The sequence below is a fragment of the Ursus maritimus genome, unplaced genomic scaffold (genome assembly GCF_017311325.1).
Source record: "Ursus maritimus isolate PB19 unplaced genomic scaffold, ASM1731132v1 scaffold_24, whole genome shotgun sequence".
In the NCBI taxonomy this organism is placed as follows: Eukaryota; Metazoa; Chordata; class Mammalia; order Carnivora; family Ursidae; genus Ursus; species Ursus maritimus.
This window is the reverse complement of record NW_024424897.1, coordinates 35,644,263-35,664,385: the sequence shown is the minus strand read 5'-3', so window position 1 is coordinate 35,664,385 and position 20,123 is coordinate 35,644,263. Positions and strand designations below refer to the sequence as shown.

General features: G+C 40.4%; 1 protein-coding gene across 5 annotated transcripts in view; it reads left to right on the top strand.

The window, feature by feature from the left end:
• ACACA (acetyl-CoA carboxylase alpha) overlaps window positions 1-20,123 on the top strand; it is a 281,347-nt gene that overhangs the window by 61,589 nt on the left and 199,635 nt on the right. For 4 of the 5 annotated variants that reach the window (XM_008695441.2, XM_008695440.2, XM_008695439.2 and 1 more), the window contains exons 4-8: window positions 8,089-8,221; window positions 9,724-9,862; window positions 16,837-16,946; window positions 17,757-17,838; window positions 18,768-18,866. In XM_008695441.2, coding sequence (XP_008693663.1) covers window positions 8,089-8,221; window positions 9,724-9,862; window positions 16,837-16,946; window positions 17,757-17,838; window positions 18,768-18,866 — 563 coding nt within the window. Of the gene's footprint in view, window positions 1-1,467; window positions 1,536-8,088; window positions 8,222-9,723; window positions 9,863-16,836; window positions 16,947-17,756; window positions 17,839-18,767; window positions 18,867-20,123 lie in introns of those variants that run through there. The other variant, XM_008695442.2, reaches the window with a different exon arrangement.

Below are 20,123 nucleotides of genomic sequence, written 5' to 3'. Positions count from 1 at the left end.
ATTAATAGGTTCTTAACATAATTGGCATCAGATGATTAACTGTTTCTATCCAGCATTTTGGTGGGACAGAATTTTTCTGTGGTGCATGAATCAGGTTACCACGTGACTCTGGTGAATTTTATTCATCCGGAGGACTTACCATAGGAAATTGTGATTCTGTAGATTCTAGCTGTTGGAGTCTCTCCCATTACAAGGGAGCAATAGCATTAACATCAGTTTTATTAGAAGCTAAAGTAGGACTTTGTTACTATATAACATTCAGCCACTGTTTATTTTATTAAGGGAACTGTCTCTCTGGCAGATTTGCTTTTATAGCAATATACATGTCCTGGTAGCTTTTTTATTTTATTTTATTTTATTTTTAAAGATTTTATTTATTTATTTGACAGAAAGAGAGACAGCCAGCGAGAGAGGGAACACAAGCAGGGGGAGTGGGAGAGGAAGAAGCAGGCTTCCCAGCGGAGCAGGGAGCCCGTTGTGGGGCTCGATCCCAGGACTCTGGGATCACGCCCTGAGCCAAAGGCAGACGCTTAACGACTGAGCCACCCAGGTGCCCCCCAGTAGCCTTTTTAGGCAGGGTTTTTTTCCTTCCCTACTTCCCTACCTCTGTATCTAAAATATTTGTCTGGGCCCCTTTTCCTTTCAGGGATTTTGTCCACATCTTCTCTATATCCCATTTGTCCCAGCTCCATTCTTACTCTCAAGTTTGGGTGAATAAAATCTCAGATTTTGTTAGTTTCAAAAAGGTTTTTGCATCCACGTATTACTACTTTGGCCTGAAAATTAGAACTGTGGCTCCCACTTTATTCCAAGTTCCTTAGTAGTGGCATGTCCTGTCCTTTCTACTTGCTTTCTTTACTGCCTGACCTGCTTTCCCCCTCCTTGCAGGCTGATGATGAATATTATTTGTTTTGATTGGATCTCAGAAATTACCTACTTAGACTGTGTGCTGTCCTCCTCCCTCTGGATTTCATGACCCCATTATTCTCTTGACTTAGTTGTCCTTGTAAATGTTGTCTTCTTTTTGCCGGCGGCCCTCCCTGTCATGTGCTCCTGGCAGCCAGGAGAGGCTGTGGAGCTTTTCTCTGGTGACTGTCAGAAGAAAGTGACCGTTGTTGAAACATGTTTGCTGTGGCGAATGCAGAGCTAAGATTATACAAGCTTTTATATTCTTCCCCCTCTCCTCTTAGTCCCCTTGGGAAATAACCAATTCTGTGTGTGAACCAGTTGAGGGAGAAAATAGAAAAAGGAGGAAAGGTGGGGGAAATATGGAAATCGGGGACAAAGTAGACAAAAAGACTGTAGTTTGATGCCATCAGGAATACTCCAGTCTGACTGAAGCAGGGCCAAGAAGTAGGCAGAAGGCACAGTATCTCTTGTCCTCCTGGGTTTTAAGCACCTGCAACAGGAGGACGGACTGCAGCTTGTGTTTACAAGGCTGAAACCCGAAGAAAAAATCTTCCATTCCTTTGCCATCTTGATATGGAGGGTTCTGCAGAGGAAATTAAGGAGATGAGATATTACATGCTTCAAAGGTAAGTTTTAGGGTGCCATAGTTGGGCAATACGTACCTTTAAAAAACAGTAAGGCATTGACAGCTAAGCCCTGGAACTTTGGGGAAATTTGATTTGATGATTTTTGTATCTATAAGAAACCTTTTTTTTTTTTTTTTAAGATTTTATTTATTTATTTGGCAGAGATAGAGACAGCCAGCGAGAGAGGGAACACAAGCAGGGCGAGTGGGAGAGGAAGAAGCAGGCTCATAGCGGAGGAGCCTGATGTGGGGCTCGATCCCACAACGCCGGTATCACGCCCTGAGCCGAAGGCAGACGCTTAACCGCTGTGCCACCCAGGCGCCCCTATAAGAAGCCTTTTTATTTAAAGGAAAGGAATAGGGGCTCCTGGGTGGCTCAGTTGTTAAGCATCTGCCTTTGGCTCAGGGCGTGATCCCGGAGTCCTGGGATCGAGCCCCGCATCAGGCTCCTCCGCTGGGAACCTGCTTCTTCCTCTCTCACTCCCCCTGCCTGTGTTCCCTCTCTCACTGTCTCTCTCTTTCTGTCAAATAAATAAATAAAACCTAAAAAAAAAAAAAAAAAAAGAAAGGAATAAAAACTCCCATATTTGCTCCTGGATTTCTAGACCTTTCTTTTACATTCAGAATTTGAATCAAAGCTACCCAAGTACGTGTGTGATATTGTAGCTACTTGAAAACAAGCACCCCTGAGCAGACCTTGCTGTGCTGTTCTTTTGTTAAGAGATCTCAGTCTGTGCCAGATTTGATCACCGGCCTGGGCTGGTTTTTCAAGAGTGATGTCTCTTCACCTACTGCAAAGGGAGTTATCAATTCTGTGTAGTTTTTGTGTGGTATGAACATCCTGTGGAAGGTAGTTTTGAAAAAACTTCTTAAAAATGTGTCTCTCGTGCTGGGAGAGTACCTGCCACCATTGCCCTGAAATGTGATGATGGGCAGCTGGATTGGAATTGTGGAGGGTACCAAGCTCTCTCACCCTGGGGTCTTTCTTCTTCCTGCCCGGAGAACTTGGGGCTGAGGAGGAAATGAGTCAGGCCTTCTTGGCCTTCTTGAAGTCTCTCGCAGGTCTGTGCCTCTCCATCAGAGGATTCACATGAAAGACCTGAATGATGGGCTTGATAGCAGTCAGTAAGAGCTCCTCCATTATCTTTTTTTTATTTGCTTTTTTTTGCAGACTAGAGTTCTTACTCTGAAAAATATTACCTGGGAATTAAACTGGACTTTGGTGGAAACAGAAAATAAGCAATAAACACCTAGTTGACAAGATTTATCTTTAGAACAATCATCCTTTCCTTTTCATTTGACCTCTTCCACCCTTTAGGGGGAAAACCAAGCAGAACTTCCACTGAGTGTCAAATAACTAAAAAGCATCTGAGCTATTTTTATACACACACACACACACACATACACACACACACACACACATATATAATAAAAATGATAGTGTATATAAAAACATTTTTATATAATACTATTTTACTGTTTTTATATATAAAACAATCATACACACACACACACACACACACACGTATAAACAAAACATACATATATATTACACACACACAGTTTTGTTTTTCTGTGGATAAATACAACCGGTGATCTGTCTACTGTTTTCACAGAGGCATCCCTCCTGGAGCAGTCTGTCCTCCGAATTGAACTGTCATCTAGGGAATTCCCTTCTCTCCTCTTCTTTATTGGCTTCTCTGTTTCTTATGTCCCTTCTTTTCCTTTTTCTTGGTTTACTCCGTCCTTTTGGAAGACAATATTCTCTAATTGCTTCCTGAGAAAAGATAGGTGAGTGGTGAAGATTTTGAGATCTATTCTATCTTTGTACCCGATCCCCTTGTTTTCAGCATGACGCCTTACTTCAGAATATGACTATGTGAAGGATCCCTTCATTAAAAGTAAGACTTTTTTTTTTAAGATTTTATTTATTGGGGTGCCTGGGTGGCTCAGTTGGTTAAGCATCTGCCTTCGGCTCAGGTCGTGATCTCAGGGTCCTGGGATGGAGCCCTGAGTTAGGCTTCCCACTCAGCGGGGAGTCTGCTTCTCTCCCTCTGTGTGCTCTCTCTCTCTCAAATAAATAAATACATTTTTTTAAAAGATTTTATTTATATATTTGAGAGAGAGGGGGAGATAGCACAACTTGGGGGGGGTGCAGGCAGTGGGAGAGGGGGAAGCAGACTCCCTGTTGAGCGGGGAGCCCAACTCAGGGCTCTATCCCAGGACCCTGAGATCACGACCTGAGCCGAAGGCAGATGCTTAACTGACTGAGCCACCCAGGTGCCCCAGTAAGACAGATTTTTGTTTTTCTCCCCTTTTTGATTATAAATGATCCTCAGAGCACTTAAACTACTGATTAAATCTTATGACCAATCCCTTCTCCACTTTAATTTCATCAATGCTTTGTTTCCTTTCTTGTCTTAAACTCAGGTACCTCCTTATTGATTTTTTTTTTAAAGATTTTCTTTTTATTTTATTTTTTAAAGATTTATTTATGTATCCTAGAAGGGTGGGCAGAGACAGAAAGGGAATCTCAAGCAGACTCCCTGCTGAGCGCAGAGCCTGATGTGGGGCTCGAGCTCAGGACCTGAGCCGAAATCAAGAACCAGACATTTAATTAACTAAGCTGCCCAAGTGCCCCTATATTTTATTTGAGAGACAGAGAGAGCGGGAGGGAATGTGGGGTTGGGGGACAAGCAGAGGGAGAGGGAGAGAGAGAATCTCAAGCAGACGCCCCACTGAGTGCAGAACCTGACGCGGGGCCCATCTCATGACCCTGAGATTATGACCTGAGCTAAAATCAAGAGTCGGTTGTTTAACCAGCTGAGCCACCCAGGTTCCCCAGCTCCTTAATGGTTCTAAGTTATAACTTACCTGTCCCTTCAGTGCTTCCCTAAATAACTGACAGATGATCTCTGAGGAGTTTGTGTGTGTGTGTGTGTGTTTAAATTTAGGTGTATAGAATTATGTAACATAATCCTTCCTGGCACACTCATTGGTCCATATGTGACTTACTATTATTTATTTGGTTAGTTATTGCATTATTAAAAAAAAAATAATGTGAAAAGAATTTGAAAACCCACCACCTAAAACAGGTTGGTCCCTGGCTATCACCTCATCTAACCATGTGGTCTCTCTTCCTCAGTGCTTCTCCCTGCCTTTTACCACCCAGATAATCATTTTTCTTAATCACATGTTGATCATAGTCTTTTATCTTCCTGTTTACTTAGTTTTATTGTATCTACATGTATCTTCCAAAAATATATATAATTTTAGTTGTTTTAACTTTATGATATGTTTTAAATTCATAAACTGTATGCAGCCTTCTTTATATAATATTTTTGGAGTTCTTGTATATTAATCTGGGTACTTGACTAAAGTCTCCTATTATTTCTAATAATTTGCAGAATCTTTTGTGTTTTCTATGTAAATGATTATATCACTCACAAATAATGACAATTTAACTTCTTCATTTGCAATCCTAATGCCTCTAATTTATTATTTTTTCCATTTTATTTTACTTGCTGGGAAATCTAACAGAGTTTTACGTTTATGGACTTTTTAAAAAGATCTTTATTTATTTGAGAGAGAGAGCATGAGCAGGGGGAAGGGGGCAAAGGGAGAGGGAGAAGCAAGCTTCCCACTGAGAGGGAGACTGATGTGGGGCTCGATCCTGGGACCCCGAGGTCATGACCTGCTCTGAAGGTGGACGCTTAACGTACTGAGCCACCCAGGGGCCCCCATTTATGGATTTTCTGAAATTAAACCATCCTTGCATACCTGGGACAAACTCAACTTGGTCATGGGGTAGCATTTTTTACTAATATTTTGCCCATCCTTGCACCAATACCCTACTATTTAGAATATTTTACTTAGGAATTTTACATTTGTAGTCACGAATAAAATGGACCTGGACTTTTCCCATTATGTGACGTCTTTGTCTGGTTTTCATATCAGTGTTACTCTAGCTGAGGAGTTTTACTTTTCTTATTGTCTATAAGTCTGGTAGACTACTGCCCTTAGAAGTTTGCTAGAACTTGTCTTTTAAAACCGTCTGGACCTGGTATTTTCTATGTAGAAAAATTTTAATCATACCCTTTTATTTTGAAAATAAATTTTTCTTAAAGATTTTTTAAAATTTATTTGTCAGAGAGAGAGAGAGCGTGTGCAAGCACAAGCAGGGAGGGCAGCAGGCAGAGGGAGAAGCAGCCTCACTGCTGAGCGAGGAGCCTGATGTGGGACTCGATCCCAGGACTCTGGGATCACGACTTAAGCCGAAGGCAGACGCTTAACTGACTGATCCACCCAGGCATCCTGTATTTTGAAAAGAAATTACTGCAGCATCGAGGCCAGACTGCAGGAGAAAGGAAGAAAAGGTGGGAATAAGAAAACAGTTGTCCCCTGAACAGTGTATACAAGTGCTTAGTTATAGCTATTATTTCATTGAACCCCAAAACTTACCTTTTCAAAGAGGGTCTGTCAGTCAAGGTCCAGTCAGGGAAAGAGAAACTGCATTAAGTATTATCAACAGTGGGCATTCAATAGTGAGGACTGGTGACCCGGGTGTTTTCTGAAGGAGCCTCAAATTAATACTTGTAGGAAGTAGCTACCACCCCTAAGGCTGGGAGAACAAAAAGGAAGAGGTAGGGTTACCAGAACATAGGAGCTTGAAGGAAGGCCCTTGGGGGCCAGCACTTGCACCTCTGAGAGGAAGCTTTGAGTAGCTGGTGCTCAGAGCAGGTGGAAGCCTGGCCGGGCAGGCCCTTGATTGTTAGGCCAAGGCAGCGTAGCCCAGAGGATGAGTGAGTATGGCAAGGCTGGGGCTCTGCCAAGGAGCCATAATCCTCTGCTCCTGGTACCTGTAAGGGTTGCAGTGAAACTCTAGGCAGGAACGTTGAAAGATGCTAGAGGCTGGAATTAACTCTCCGTTATTGTGGAGCAATGGTGATAAAAGCTGGAAAATAAGAATGAAATCCCTATTCTTACCATCCTGCCTTCCAATTGGCAGAACTGAACAAGTTTGCAAAGTCTTAGCTCTGTTGTCACAGAGCAGAGCATCAAAGGGTGAGCTTGGAGCTGAGGGACAGTTGGTTAGTAAATAACCAGAACAGAGTGTACTATGTGTATTTTGCAAAGAGAAAACTGAAGCTGAGCAAGGTTAAATTATTTGTTAAAGATCATTAGAGCTATTAAGTGGGCAGATCTGGATTTAAACCCAGGCCTATGCTGTTTCCACTACATATTTCATCTATCCTTAACACACCATTGATTCTTAGAGGAACCATTATTGTATGTACCACTCAGGAAAAAAATACTGCCAGTTAAATAAGGTACACCATCAGTTTTAAGATTTGCATCAATTTCAGATATACTTTTTTTTTTTTTTTAAGATTTTTTATTTATTTATGTGACAGAGAGACAGCCAGCGAGAGAGGGAACACAGCAGGCGAGTGAGAGAGGAAGAAGCAGGCTCCCAGCAGAGGAGCCCGATGTGGGACTCGATCCCGGAACGCCGGGATCACGCCCTGAGCCGAAGGCAGACGCTTTAACGACTGCGCTACCCAGGCGCCCCTCAGATATACTTTTTTAAGATTTTATTTATTTATATGAGAGAGCATGAGCACAAGTGGGGAAGGAGGGGCAAAGGGGCAGACTTTCCGCGGAGCAGGGAGCCAGACACAGCCAGACACAGCGCTTGATCCCAGGACACTGAGATCATGGCCTGAGCCAAAGGCAGATGCTTAACTGACTGAGCCACCCAGGCGCCCCAATTTCAGATATTTTTTTAAAGTTTTTTTTTTTTAAGGAGGAGTGTCCTTTTTTTTTTTTTTTTTTTAAGATTCTATTTATTTATTTGAGAGAGAGAGAGTACAGAGGGAGACAGGGAGGGAGAAACAGACTTCCCACTGAGCAGGGAGCCAGACACAGCGCTTGATCCCAGGACCCTGAGATCATGACCTGAGCTGAAGGCAGATGCTTAACCAACTGAGCCACCCAGGCGCCCCCAAGGAGGAGTGTCTTATTATCAATGAAATATGATCCGTTATGCTGCCTTGTAAAGTATTTGGTTTTGGAGTTACTGATTTTGAAATGCCTGTGGAATACACAAATAAAGCACTTAGTAGGCAGTTAAAAGTTTAGCCTCATAAGAAAAATGGAGGCTAGAGATACAGAGGTGAAGGTCATCTGTATGCCAGAATCATGATCCAACAACAGCCCCGCTGTTTTCTTAGCTTTCCCAGTCTCTCTGTTATCTCTACCATCTCATTTCATCCTGTCCTTTACCTATCTCTTTGTGATGGCATCTGTTGGTAAGCCTTAATATTATCTTTTATTATTCAAGAACACTTAATTTTTTTTCTTAAATTTCCACAAGCAAGGATCTTCTTTCTCTCTTCTATTCAAAGAGTATGTGATCTCTCATCATGCAGTCTTCACAAGGGTGCAGTTGGAAGTGCTGTTGTAAGTATGGCTGTGAAAAGCAGATCTCCAGGGGAGATAGATGGTGTGAAAAATCCTATCAGTAGACTCTCATGGTTTCTCTGTTTTTACAGGTCCAGCATGTCTGGCTTGCATCTAGTAAAGCAAGGTCGAGACCGAAAGAAAATAGACTCCCAGCGAGATTTCACTGTAGCTTCTCCAGCAGAATTTGTTACTCGTTTTGGGGGGAATAAAGTGATTGAGAAGGTAAGTTATAACTTGCTGAATTATTTTTTCAAAAGCTCATGAGATTCAGTGCCTAGACTTGATGTCTAGATTTGCTCAAAACCGACATTTGGATTTTCAGTGACTGCCTCTTTCTGCAGAATTAATCTCTCTGCCTCCATGGTGTCCTGTGAATTTCACCATTTTCTGGGTGTTTACCACTGATTATTTAGGCAGAGCTAATTAAAAAGATGAAGTGGTGGTCAAAAAGTTCTTTTTAGGGGCGCCTGGGTGGCGCAGTCGTTAAAGCGTCTGCCTTTGACTCAGGGCGTGATCCTGGCGTTCCAGGATCGAGCCCCACATCAGGCTCCTCTGCTGGGAGCCTGCTTCTTCCTCTCCCACTCTCCCTGCTGTGTTCCCTCTCTCGCTGGCTGTCTCTGTCAAATAAATAAATAAATCTTTAAAAAAAAAAAAAAGTTCTTTTTAAAAGATCCTGCGGTTTTATGGGGTTGCGCTGCCCCACTCTGAGAGGGTATGAGAAACCATTAGCTTGTGGGGTAGCGGGGAGGAGCTGTGTCACGGCATTGGAGCGAGAGCTAAGGGAGCGGAGGGAGTTTCAGAACAGAAGACTTGAATGGTGTGATGCACTGCGACTTAATGGCTTCCAGCAGATATTTGAGGTGTTTGGAGGCAATACACCGTAAGAAATACCTAAAGAGATTACATATATTTTGAAATGTTAGGAGTAATTCTGTGCCCCTTTTATCTAAACCATATCCAAGCTGAAAGGATGACTTGGCTGAAAGAGCTCTCAGTGATTAAAAAAATAAAGCGTGGGGACCTGTACTCCCACTTTAGGAGTATTGCTCCAGTGGTGTCCTTCCGCTAACCTTCCAATAAAGACAGACTGTGTATCTCCTACCCTCTGTTATCCTGGGGCCATGATTGCAAGACAGGTCAGGAGAGGTTTGTTTACAGAGACATCTCAGGATCGTTGGTTCTTCTACTCTTTTTCTTGTGACCATTCTTTGTAAAGTAGTCTCTACAATTCTAAGGTATTTAGGGTTCAGCATTTTGGAGAGAGAGTGGTTGGTGCCAGCGTTTTTACACGTGTTCGGGACTCTGTGCCTTGTTTAATACAACAGAGAATAGTGTGTGACATTACACTGTTTAGTCGTCCCCCATTCCTTAGTAATATATCGTCCTTCTGAAGTTTGTCTTCTGTTACCCTAGTAACATGTATGGTAGAATAATTCACAAACTCACAAGATTTGAAAGATTGTGATTTTCCCCTTCAAGAAATGAAAGTTAGAACCAGTAAGTTTTAGCTGGCACATATTAAAGTATTTGCTTAGCTAACATTTTAAAGTATCCCTTGATCATGTGGGAGCTGGTCCCTAACTGCCTAGACTAGCAGCATAAATTCCTAATTGAAAATCTGGCTTTCCAGAGAAAGATCTACAGAAATGGTCTCATTTCTTTTCCTTTGTCATTGCCTGCCTTTTCTACTTTTCTCTCCAATTCCCATCCCACCACTCTGCCAGGTTCTTATTGCCAACAATGGCATTGCAGCAGTGAAATGCATGCGGTCTATCCGTCGATGGTCTTATGAGATGTTTCGAAATGAACGTGCAATCCGATTTGTTGTTATGGTAACACCCGAAGACCTGAAAGCCAATGCAGGTGAGTGATTAGCATTAAGAAAGCATCACCCTTGGGCGCCTGGGTGGCTCAGTCAGTTAAGCGACTGCCTTTGGCTCAGGTCACCAGGTCATTCGTCCTGGGACCGAATCCCACATCGGGCTCCCTGCTCAACAGGGAGTCTGCTTCTCCCTCTGCTCCTCACCCCATTCTCGTGCTCTCTCTCTCATTCTTTAAAATCTTTATTTATTTATTTGACAGAGAGAGACAGCGAGAGAGGGAACACAAGCGGGGGAGTGGGAGAGGGAGAAGCATGCTTCCCACCGAAGGGGGAGCCCAACATGGGGTCCAATCCCAGGACCCCAGGATCATGACCTGAGCCAAAGAGAGATGCCTAATGAGTGAGCCACCCAGGTGCCCATATAAAATCTTTAAAAAAAAAAAAAAAAAAGCAAGCATCATCACCCTTGAGCATAAACCATTGAAATAGCAAAGTCTTAAGTAGGAGAATTTTAACTTAGGGGGATTGCCAAACCCAAGGATTTCTCTTTTAAAAAATGTCAATAATAGGCATATACAAATGATTATACTATACTTAACCTCAACACAGTTTCCTGTGTTCCAAGTAAAACTAAGTAGAAATTTAACCAGTGTTGATTGGGGTTTCCAGATATCTGCCCTTCCAGTGTCAAGTATTTGCTAAGCTACATACTTTAGCATGTGTAAGTGGAAAGATTTGGAAGAAAATGGCTATTTCCCTTACAGGCTAAGCTACATTGAATTTTAGAGAATCTTAGGGTTAAGATTCTTTTTTACCCTCCTCCTGAGGGTCCCAACTGGGTTTTATTCTGCAAGCTCTTCTGCATATTCTCTCTCCTCAAATGGTCCTCCATCGGAGAGTTGTAGATAAAGACTATTTTAGTATAGCTGAGATGATACGGCTAGTCTTTTCTCTCTGTACTTTTTATCACTAAAGTATAATCTCCAAGGTAGTGTACCCACAGATAACATTAGCTCTTTAAAGAGCTATCTTTTTAAACCTGTTTTGGTCTGTGTATGTTCTCTCTCGATTGAGACAATGATGTTAAGACTATTCCTAAGGAGTAGGAATAATTATATTATCTTATTTAGAAACAGATAAGGTACCATTTTATTGGAAAGCATATGTTATGTGAAATCATTTAGTTTGACCCTTTAACATCTCTGAGCCACAATTTTTGTATCTGTAAAAGGAGGATCATAATGTCTAATTCACTGGATAGTTACAAAGATGAAATTGTCTATAATAAACATAAAACTACCTTGCATGATTTCTTTTTCCCCATCTGTTTCTACCTGGTACTCCTACTAATTCCTTTATTCATTTACTCGGTGAACACAGAGACCCATAGTTGAATAAAATGTGATCTTGCTGTAGGAAACAAATAATTTCAGTAGAGTGAGGTAGGTGCTATAACAGAAATATGCACAGGGTACTGTGAGAACACAGAGTTGAGCATCTTACCTCTAACCCCTGCTCTTGGTAGCAGGGTTAAGAGAACGCTCTCGGAAAGAAGTTAATGCCTAGCCAAGAATGAGCGAGAGTTAGTGAAGCAATCAACAGGACATTCCAGGCAGGGTGTTTCAGGCACAAAGAACAGTCTATGCAAGTGTATGAAGGCATGATGCAATGGTTTGCTGGAAACTACAGGTGTGCTTGTTAAAGTGCAAGATGTGATTTAATATTTCTCAAGGAGGGTGTTGATTTTCATCCTCAGGAGCATAGCCTTTTTTTAGGGATGTGTGTGTGGTCTGTGTGTTGGAGATTAAAGGATTAGCATTTTAAATGGATTAGTTGTTGTTTTTAACAATTCAAAAGTAGAAGAGTATAATGAATCCCTTCCCATTTACCTGTCATCCAGCATCAGCACTTATCAACTCATGGCCAATCTTGTTTCATCTATACTTTCACCTCCTCCCCGCTCTCACACACAATTTCTGAAGCAAATCCTAGATATATTATTTCATGCATAAATATTTCAGTGTGTATCTCTTAGAGGTACTTTTTCTTTTCTTGAAACAAAAGCAGTTAGATGGACAATTCAGATAGCATCTTGAAAGATCCATTTATGGAAGGCAGTCCTACAGAACATGATGAGGCTGAGAAGAGAGAAGAAAGGGGTGGTTTAGAGGCTTGGGAGGTAAAATTGGCAAGATTTGGTGATAGAGGGAAGAGTTGATGATTACTGTTAGGTTTCTAATTTGGATACTAGGCAGATTCCAGTATCATCAAGAAAGGCAAAATAATAATGTTTAGCCAGAAAAGGAAAGTTTGGAGGGGGTGTAGACAAATTAGATTTGGAGTAGTTCTGGTATAAGCAGATCCTATAAATCCTGTAAAAAGTTGGATATATCTTTCCAGAACTTAGAAGTAATGAGAGCTGGAGGCTAAGAATCTACATTATCAGCAAACATATAGTAGTTAATGCTACCTGCCCTGAAAGAACAGATAGAAAATGAAGAGAAGAGGAACCTAAGGATGAAATTTTATAGAAGAGTAAAATTTTAGGGATAGATTCAGGAAAATCAGCCCATAAACAGTGCTGAGAAGAGATGACTGGAGAGAGAGAAGAAACAGAAGAGAGAAAAAAAGAATTTCCATAAGGAAGGGTCAGATGAGTCAGCAATCCAATGAAGTAGGAATAATTAGGAAATCACTGGTAGCATTTGCAGAATAGTTTCAGTGGAACAGTATGAGTGTGCACACTAATATAGGATGTTAAGGAATGAATGGGAGGTGACATGGAGATAGCCAATGTAGACTTTTTTTTTTTTTTTTTTAAGAATTTTGAATGAGAAGGGAAGAAGAAAAGGTAGTAATAAAAGAGAAATTCAGGGTCAGGGAGGATTTTTATTTTTTAGAGTGAAAGAGACTTGGGGATGTTTATAGTTTGAGAGGAAGGAGCCGAAGAGGGAAAGGGGTGGAAGCGCACAGGGACCTGGAGGAGGTGGAAGGGAACTTGGTCTAGAGCACAAGTGGACAAAAATAAGCATATTCCCTGTATTTATTCCGAGGAACAAAAAAATCAGTAATGGGGCAGATGTATTCATACAAGGATACATATTCATTGTAGTGTTATTTAAAATAATGAAAAACTGAGATGCCGGCTGGCTCTGTCGGTTAAGCGGCTGCCTTCAGCTCAGGTCATGATCCTAGGGTCCTGGGATCAAGTCCCGCATCAGGCTCCTTGCTCAGCAGGGAGCCTGCTTCTCCCTCTGCCTGCTGTTCCCCCAGCTTGTTTGCACTCTCTCTCTTTCTCTGACAAATAAATAAAATCTTAAAAAAAAAGTAATGAGAAACTGGGAGTAACCTAAGTGTCCAACATGAGTGATTAGTTACATAAGTTGTGCAACACCAATTCTGCAAAGTACCATGCAGACATTAAAAAATATTTTGTGGCATAACATTTATTGGTCTGAAATGCAGTCTAATAAATTGCTACATTATTTATCTATTTTTGTGTAACAATATTATCATAAACTTGGCAGCTTAAAGCAACAAGTCATTAGCCCGCAGGTTCTGTAGGTCAGAGCATGGCTTCGCTGGGTCTTCTGCTTCACGTTATCACAAGACTGCAATCAGTTGTCAGCTGGGTCTGCAGTCTCATCTGAGGCTTGGCTTGGGATGGATCTACTTTCAAACTCAGGTGGTTGTTGGCAGCTTTCAGTTTTCTATGGGCTGTCAGACTGAGGGCCTGAATGTTTAGCTGGTTATTGGCAAAAAAACTACTCTTGACTCCTTGTCATCCCAAAATGACTGCCTGCTTCCTCAAAGCCAGCAAGGGAAAGTCTTCTAGTAAGATCAGTTACTTTCTTATGTAACGTTATCATAGAAGTGACAGCTCCCTCTCCTTGCCATATTCTCTTGGCTAGAAGCAAGTCATAGATCTTGTCCACACACAAGGAGAGGGGGATTCCCTAAGGTATGAAGACCTGGAAACTGGGATCGTGGGAACAGACAATGTGTCTGTCCATTACTGTTGCAAAGAAGGAGGTCAGCTATAGGGTGAGATAATAATAGGGAAAAATACATTGCATATAGTCAGAAAAACAAAGGTGTAATGGCATATACCAACAGCACTACTAGTTGTCTTTCGGGGTGGTATTTTGGGGTGTTTTTATTTCTGTTTCTCCTTTTTCCGACTTTTTTACAGAGTTTATACAATTTTACAATTTCTTTAAAAGTTATTTGAAAAATGGAACTCTTAGGGTTATACTAGTGGTATCGAATTAGGGAATTAGTATTTTGGATGGTTTTTCCTTTTTTCTAACCTTTCTATTGTGTTAATTATTTTAGTACCTTTACGGAATATAATTTATGTGCCATAAAAAGTTTACGGTTCTATGAGTTTTAGTAAACTTGTACCGATGTGCAGTTATCATAGGAATCCAGTGTAAAACATAAATTACTTTTGCAATTTAAAAGATTATGAATAAGGAGCCTTAGATGGAAGAGTTGGTTATTCACATGGGAGGAGGACTTCATGCTCTGAGACCTGGAAGGGAGCAGGCATTCTTAACAGGTTAAGTGAGGGTGGTAATAATCAACCCAGTTGCATATTTTTATGTTATGCCCATTATTGGGAAAGTTGGAGAGGTGGGTGATTAGTGTAATCTGTGGTAAAGAACCAAGGGTTCTCTTCTGAGGGGTTTTGGTCATTTGTGAATATTCTCTAGAATAGCATCTCTGGTGGTAATTACAGCAACTGTGGGAACCAGGAAACGATGGAAAATCCAAGCTGTGTGACTAAGATACGCTTTCTTCTTCTACTTACCAGGGCTTCCCTTTAGTGTTTGCAATAGTGATGATAGAAAACAGTTGGTGTAGAACTCTGAACTGTTGTTGGTTGGTGACTGCAGTACCTTTGCACACTATGTGTGTGTGCATGTGCGTGTGTGTGCATATGCGTGCGTGTGCATGTGTGAAGTAGGTCAGCAATTAATATCACTTTTTTTTTCTGTACCCAGGGCTATAGAACTTCAGAAAAGACTAAACCACAATAGAAAAGTTAGATGGATTTGACTACATACAAATTTTTGTTTAGCAAATGAAAAAAAGTTAAAGACATGCTAATCTGGAAAAACATTTTGCAGCAAAGACTGTCTACCTGTAAGAGAGAAAATGACACCCTACAGTAGATAATGAACCAAGGACATGAATTAGGTAGTTAATAAAAGAGTGAAAAAGGAACAATAAACATATGAAAAGAAATTTGATACTAATGGTAATCAAAGAAATGTAAACCAAAACAGTAGTCAATTGGGATTTTTTAGTTTATAAGACTGGTAAAGTTTAAAAGAGTGATAAGGGGCACTTGGGTGGCTCAGTCCATTAACCGTCTAACTTGGGCTCAGGTCATGATCCCAGGAGCCTGGGATCCAGCCTCCCAGGAGCCTGGGATCTAGCCTTGCTGGCTTCCTGTTCAGTGGGGAGTCTGCTTCTCCCTCTGCCCCTCCCCCTGCTCATGCTCCCCCGTGCCCTCTCAAATAAATAAATAAAATCTTTAAAAATAAATAAATGAGTGATAATATCTAATATAGATTAGAGTACAATTTGTCACCCATGTTGCTAATGAGAGTCTAATGTGGTTCAATCTTTGAAAATTGTGGTTATTTTTTGACGTAGTAGTTTTACTTCTAGGAATGTATCCTGTGGGTATAACTGGACAGTAGTACAAGGATATTCATCATTGCATTATTTTAATATTTTCCAAATTATTAATGACTCATATGTCCAACAATAAGTTAGTGGTTAAATGAATTATGGACTATTGTGACATTATGGAGTAGTAGACAGCCATTGAAATATCAAGTATATATTAAATATATCTAAAATATTAAATACATATTAAATATATCTCTATGTCATATATGGGAAGATACCCACAATATATGGTTAGATTGGTTAACAATTTATGGTTTCTAGTACATCAAAGCATGAACCGATTATCTTTGAGTGGTGGGACAATGAGTGATTTCAGCTGTTAAAAAATAGTATTATTACATCCTGATATGTTACCGAATTGTTTTTTTATAGTTCACATGCTCTCCCTTTTATTCTCAAGGAGAACAATAAACCTGTTTTTCTTTTGAACAAACTTTAGGCCTTTGTATCTTACTTTGGAATTTTTTTAGAAGGACATGAAACCTTTAAAAGTTAAGAACTATCTAGAAGAAACAGTAATAGATATGGTAGAGATGGACCTTGAGCAAGTTATTTGACTGCTCCTAAGCAATTTCCTGTCAACTAGGTGCCCGTAACACCTATCACTTGTAGGATTTTTGAGTATTACATAATATATGTAAACTGCTTAGTATCGTCACTGCACATTATTGCTGCTCTGCGGCAGTTGCTGCCAGAACAGGAAGGGAGAGACATCGGGGAATACTGAACAGAAAAAATGTAGGGAGGGAAAGAAGTTATCTTTTAAAAGTGTCTTTCAAATACCTACTATCTCCAACATTCCAGATAAAACTCTTTTCAAGCACTTGGTAGATGCCTGTAACTAACCTTTCCTGTTCAGCCAGTCTACAAACCCTTCAGGCTCTACCCTCTTTTCCCAGTTTGTACCGGCTCTGCATCAGAAAAAGGGCTTTCTCAGAGCACACGGCAAGTTAAAGGGCATCAGAACTAAAACTTTTTGTCAGAATAGAGTAATTGTAGAGGGGTCTCTAAGTGACACGTCATCCTTAATATAGAGATCTTAAAGACCCTTCTAAAAGGTTGCGTAATGAAATGTTTGAGAACTGTTGTTTTAATATAAGAGCTTCCTAAATATGAGATTAGCACATATTAGTGTCCTGACTTAATAAAGTCAGAGCCTCTAACTGAATGGTCCTGGTCCTGGGACTTACCCTTCAATGCAGTTTGTCCTTTTGTTACCTGTGATGGTATCTGCCCTTTACAGAGTTTTGCTCTGCTGTTATATTTCTGAAAATAAAGCATGTGTTCTCTATTAATTTGCTTGCGTTTTCAGAATACATTAAGATGGCAGATCACTATGTGCCAGTGCCAGGAGGACCAAACAACAACAACTATGCAAACGTGGAATTAATTCTTGATATTGCTAAAAGGATTCCAGTACAAGTAAGAGATGCCAGTGTGTCCTTTCAAACCAGATTTAGCCATTGGACTGTTAGATGCAAGGGGCTATCCAGAGAAGAACTTCAAATTTTTATATAAATCATCTTCATTGAAAGTTTGATAAAAGCTTTTTTTATGTGGGATATAACAGATTGGGAAAAGAAAGATGGGGAAAATGAATGAGTCAAAAATAAACATAATACAAACAGGAGGTTTGTAAGCGTCTTTCAGAGATTATTTATATAGTTACCCATTTTACCTTCAAACTATGTCAAGTAAGTAAAACCCTATGTTTCCAGTGGAATATTCTAAGCTCAGAATATGGTGGTGGAGAAGCAGATTATTTCTTCCCTGTTATATTGTGTTAGGAAATTTAGGATAAACATCCTTAAGCCCAGAGAGAAAAAAAATAGAGATTTATGTGGCAGTATAACCACTAGATAAAAATGTGGAGTTGGGCGGCCAAAGTAATTGAATCTGTGAAAGAAAACCAGTATTTCTAGAAAGGGCTCTGTAGAGTCTTGTGGAAAGGCTATGAATTGAGTTTCCTAAAGAGCAACAAGGCTAGCTGGGTCTTAATATCAACTTCAGCTTGGTTTTGACCTCTTCAGAGGTTTTGCCATGGACTGCTTATTCTTGTGCTGTAAAAAGTTCGCCAAGAATCAAGCATAGAAGCTGAAGTAAGCGTTGGGCTCCTGTGGAGCTATTATACCTCATGGAGTAGGGCCAGTCTTGGTAGAGAGTAATGCAGTCTATCATGGGTATTTTTTTAGTATGAATTTTAAGAACAAATCATATGATCTTCCCTTATAGGCAGTGTGGGCTGGCTGGGGTCATGCTTCTGAGAATCCCAAGCTCCCAGAACTTCTTTTGAAAAATGGCATCGCCTTCATGGGTAAGCCTTTCTGACATACTCTTCCTGTCTTTCTGGTTCTCTCTGTCAGTTTTGCCCGTATTCCATTCTGTATTCTGCTTTTCTTCTGTTTGACATGCACTGTGCTCTTATTTTTTGTCAGTTAGCAACTCTCAGAGTAACCCTCTTCATTTCTTTTTCTTTTTTTTCTCTTCTTTATTTCTTACATCCTACTTATCTTTCTTCATCTTGATTGTTCTGTCCCCAGGTCTTTTCCATGAGATACGGAGAAGGCTCTGATTTCCAAAACACTGGCCTTTTAAAACTTTGCCATTAATTTTAAGAAAATATGTGGAGAAAGGACCTCTTTTTATATAGCAGAGATAATTGAGTATTAGGATACCCTAGCACTGTGCCCTTAAATATGAATCAGCACCTTCACATTTAAGTATATAGGCTCCATTCTTGTGAGAGCTGCTTCTTCTGACTTTTTGTTCTCCTATAGCAAAGAGTGAAATCAAGAGTATATGGCTCAAGAGACCTTCCACAATGGTGATTATGTTTTGTAAACCCTATTAAAGATAAATCTTCCTTTTGGGTTCCCCTAAGACCAAGAAGGGCATATTTCAGACTTGAACCCCAAACTTTTTAGTCCTTATTTTAGGGTTGGTTAAAAAAAAAAAAAAAAGACTTTGATAATCTGGTCAAGTTGGATCATGAATGATGATAAAATCAGTAGATTCGTTAGGAATTTGATTCGTTATGTATACTGAACTCTCACTGTGTGCTAAAAGCTCACTATATCAGGTTGAGTCATAACACAGTAATCCCTTTAATCAAGTTCATGATCTCCACGATATGTTATGTAGGGGAGACAAGACAAATACAAAAATAATTATAATAGAAGACAAAATCTGTGTGACAGAAATGAGGCCAAAATGTTACAGTCGGGGTTCTTTTCTTGTTTTTAGGTCCTCCAAGCCAGGCCATGTGGGCTTTGGGGGATAAGATTGCATCTTCCATAGTGGCTCAGACTGCAGGTATCCCAACTCTTCCCTGGAGTGGCAGTGGTAAGAAAGTATTTCTTGTTTGTAGTTTGAAGTGCAGAAAAGCTCAGTAGGCTATTTGGTACTGTGGCCTAATTCTTAAGTTTTTTAAAAATGTATTGGGTGATGGGCATTAAGGGGGGCACGTGATGTGATGAGCCCTGGGTGTTATATGCAACTGATGAATTATTGAACACTACATCTGAAACTAATGATGTACTGTATGTTGGCTAATCGAATTTAAATTTAGAAAAAGAAAAAAATGTAATGACATATATGATACGAAATAGAATCGAGGTCGATTTATGGTATCTTATATTTCCTAGCCTAATTAACACACCTGTGATTTTATCATGTCTTAGGAATATAAATTTTGTACCAGATGCACAGATGCTACACTGTGATTTAAGTGATTTAGGGGCTTAATTTGAATTGGGAGAAACTCTAGGAAAACTCATATGGTTCTGTAGATTGGGATCTGCTCTGGGTAGGCTAGAATCTTCGTCAGAGATGGACTTAGGCAGAATTACGCCTTTGAACCTGCCTGGCAGGTGACCTGGATCACTAAGAAAAACCTAAAACCCACTTATTCAAATGTTTGCCTGCCAGTGTTTTCTTAATGTCAGCCCACTGTCTATTGATGATTTGCTTTGCCTGTTTAATACCATTCAACCTCTCCTTTGCCCTTGATGCAGAAGATGAGGTCAATAGTCAACCTTTCTTCCAGGCATTCAGAAGAATAAAATTTTTCTTAAATGATTTATATGTGACTAATCTCTTAAAGAGTGCCGTGTGAATCATTGTAGCTGATAACAATATGAACTTGCCGGTTTTAGTACTCCAGTACAGGGAGCAGACAGACTCTAAAACCTCTTTCAAATGGGAACGACCATTGTCTTGAGGCTGAACAGATTTGAACTCTTGTTACTCTGGCTCTCCAGGGGAATTGCAATATCCTCTCCAGACCTGCTGGGTCAAACAGTTTAAAATAAAAGGTTGAATTTGTTCTTGTTTGAATGGAGAGGCTATAGCATTCCCCTTGTGGCTGAGTACAGGGACATTCAGGGAGCATGGAATCATGACTCTGCTGAGGCCAATAAAACCGCCATTCCCATTTCCAAGGGCTCATAAAGATTGAATTATTTCCCAGACCTCTGGCCCCGGAGCAGGCCTGAACATACAAATCGAAGGTATTTTGCCTGCTGAGTTGCTGTGAAAAGTCTGACATGGGCTTTTTTTTTTTTTTTTTTTGGTTGTCTTTTATGTCCTTGCATTTTTATA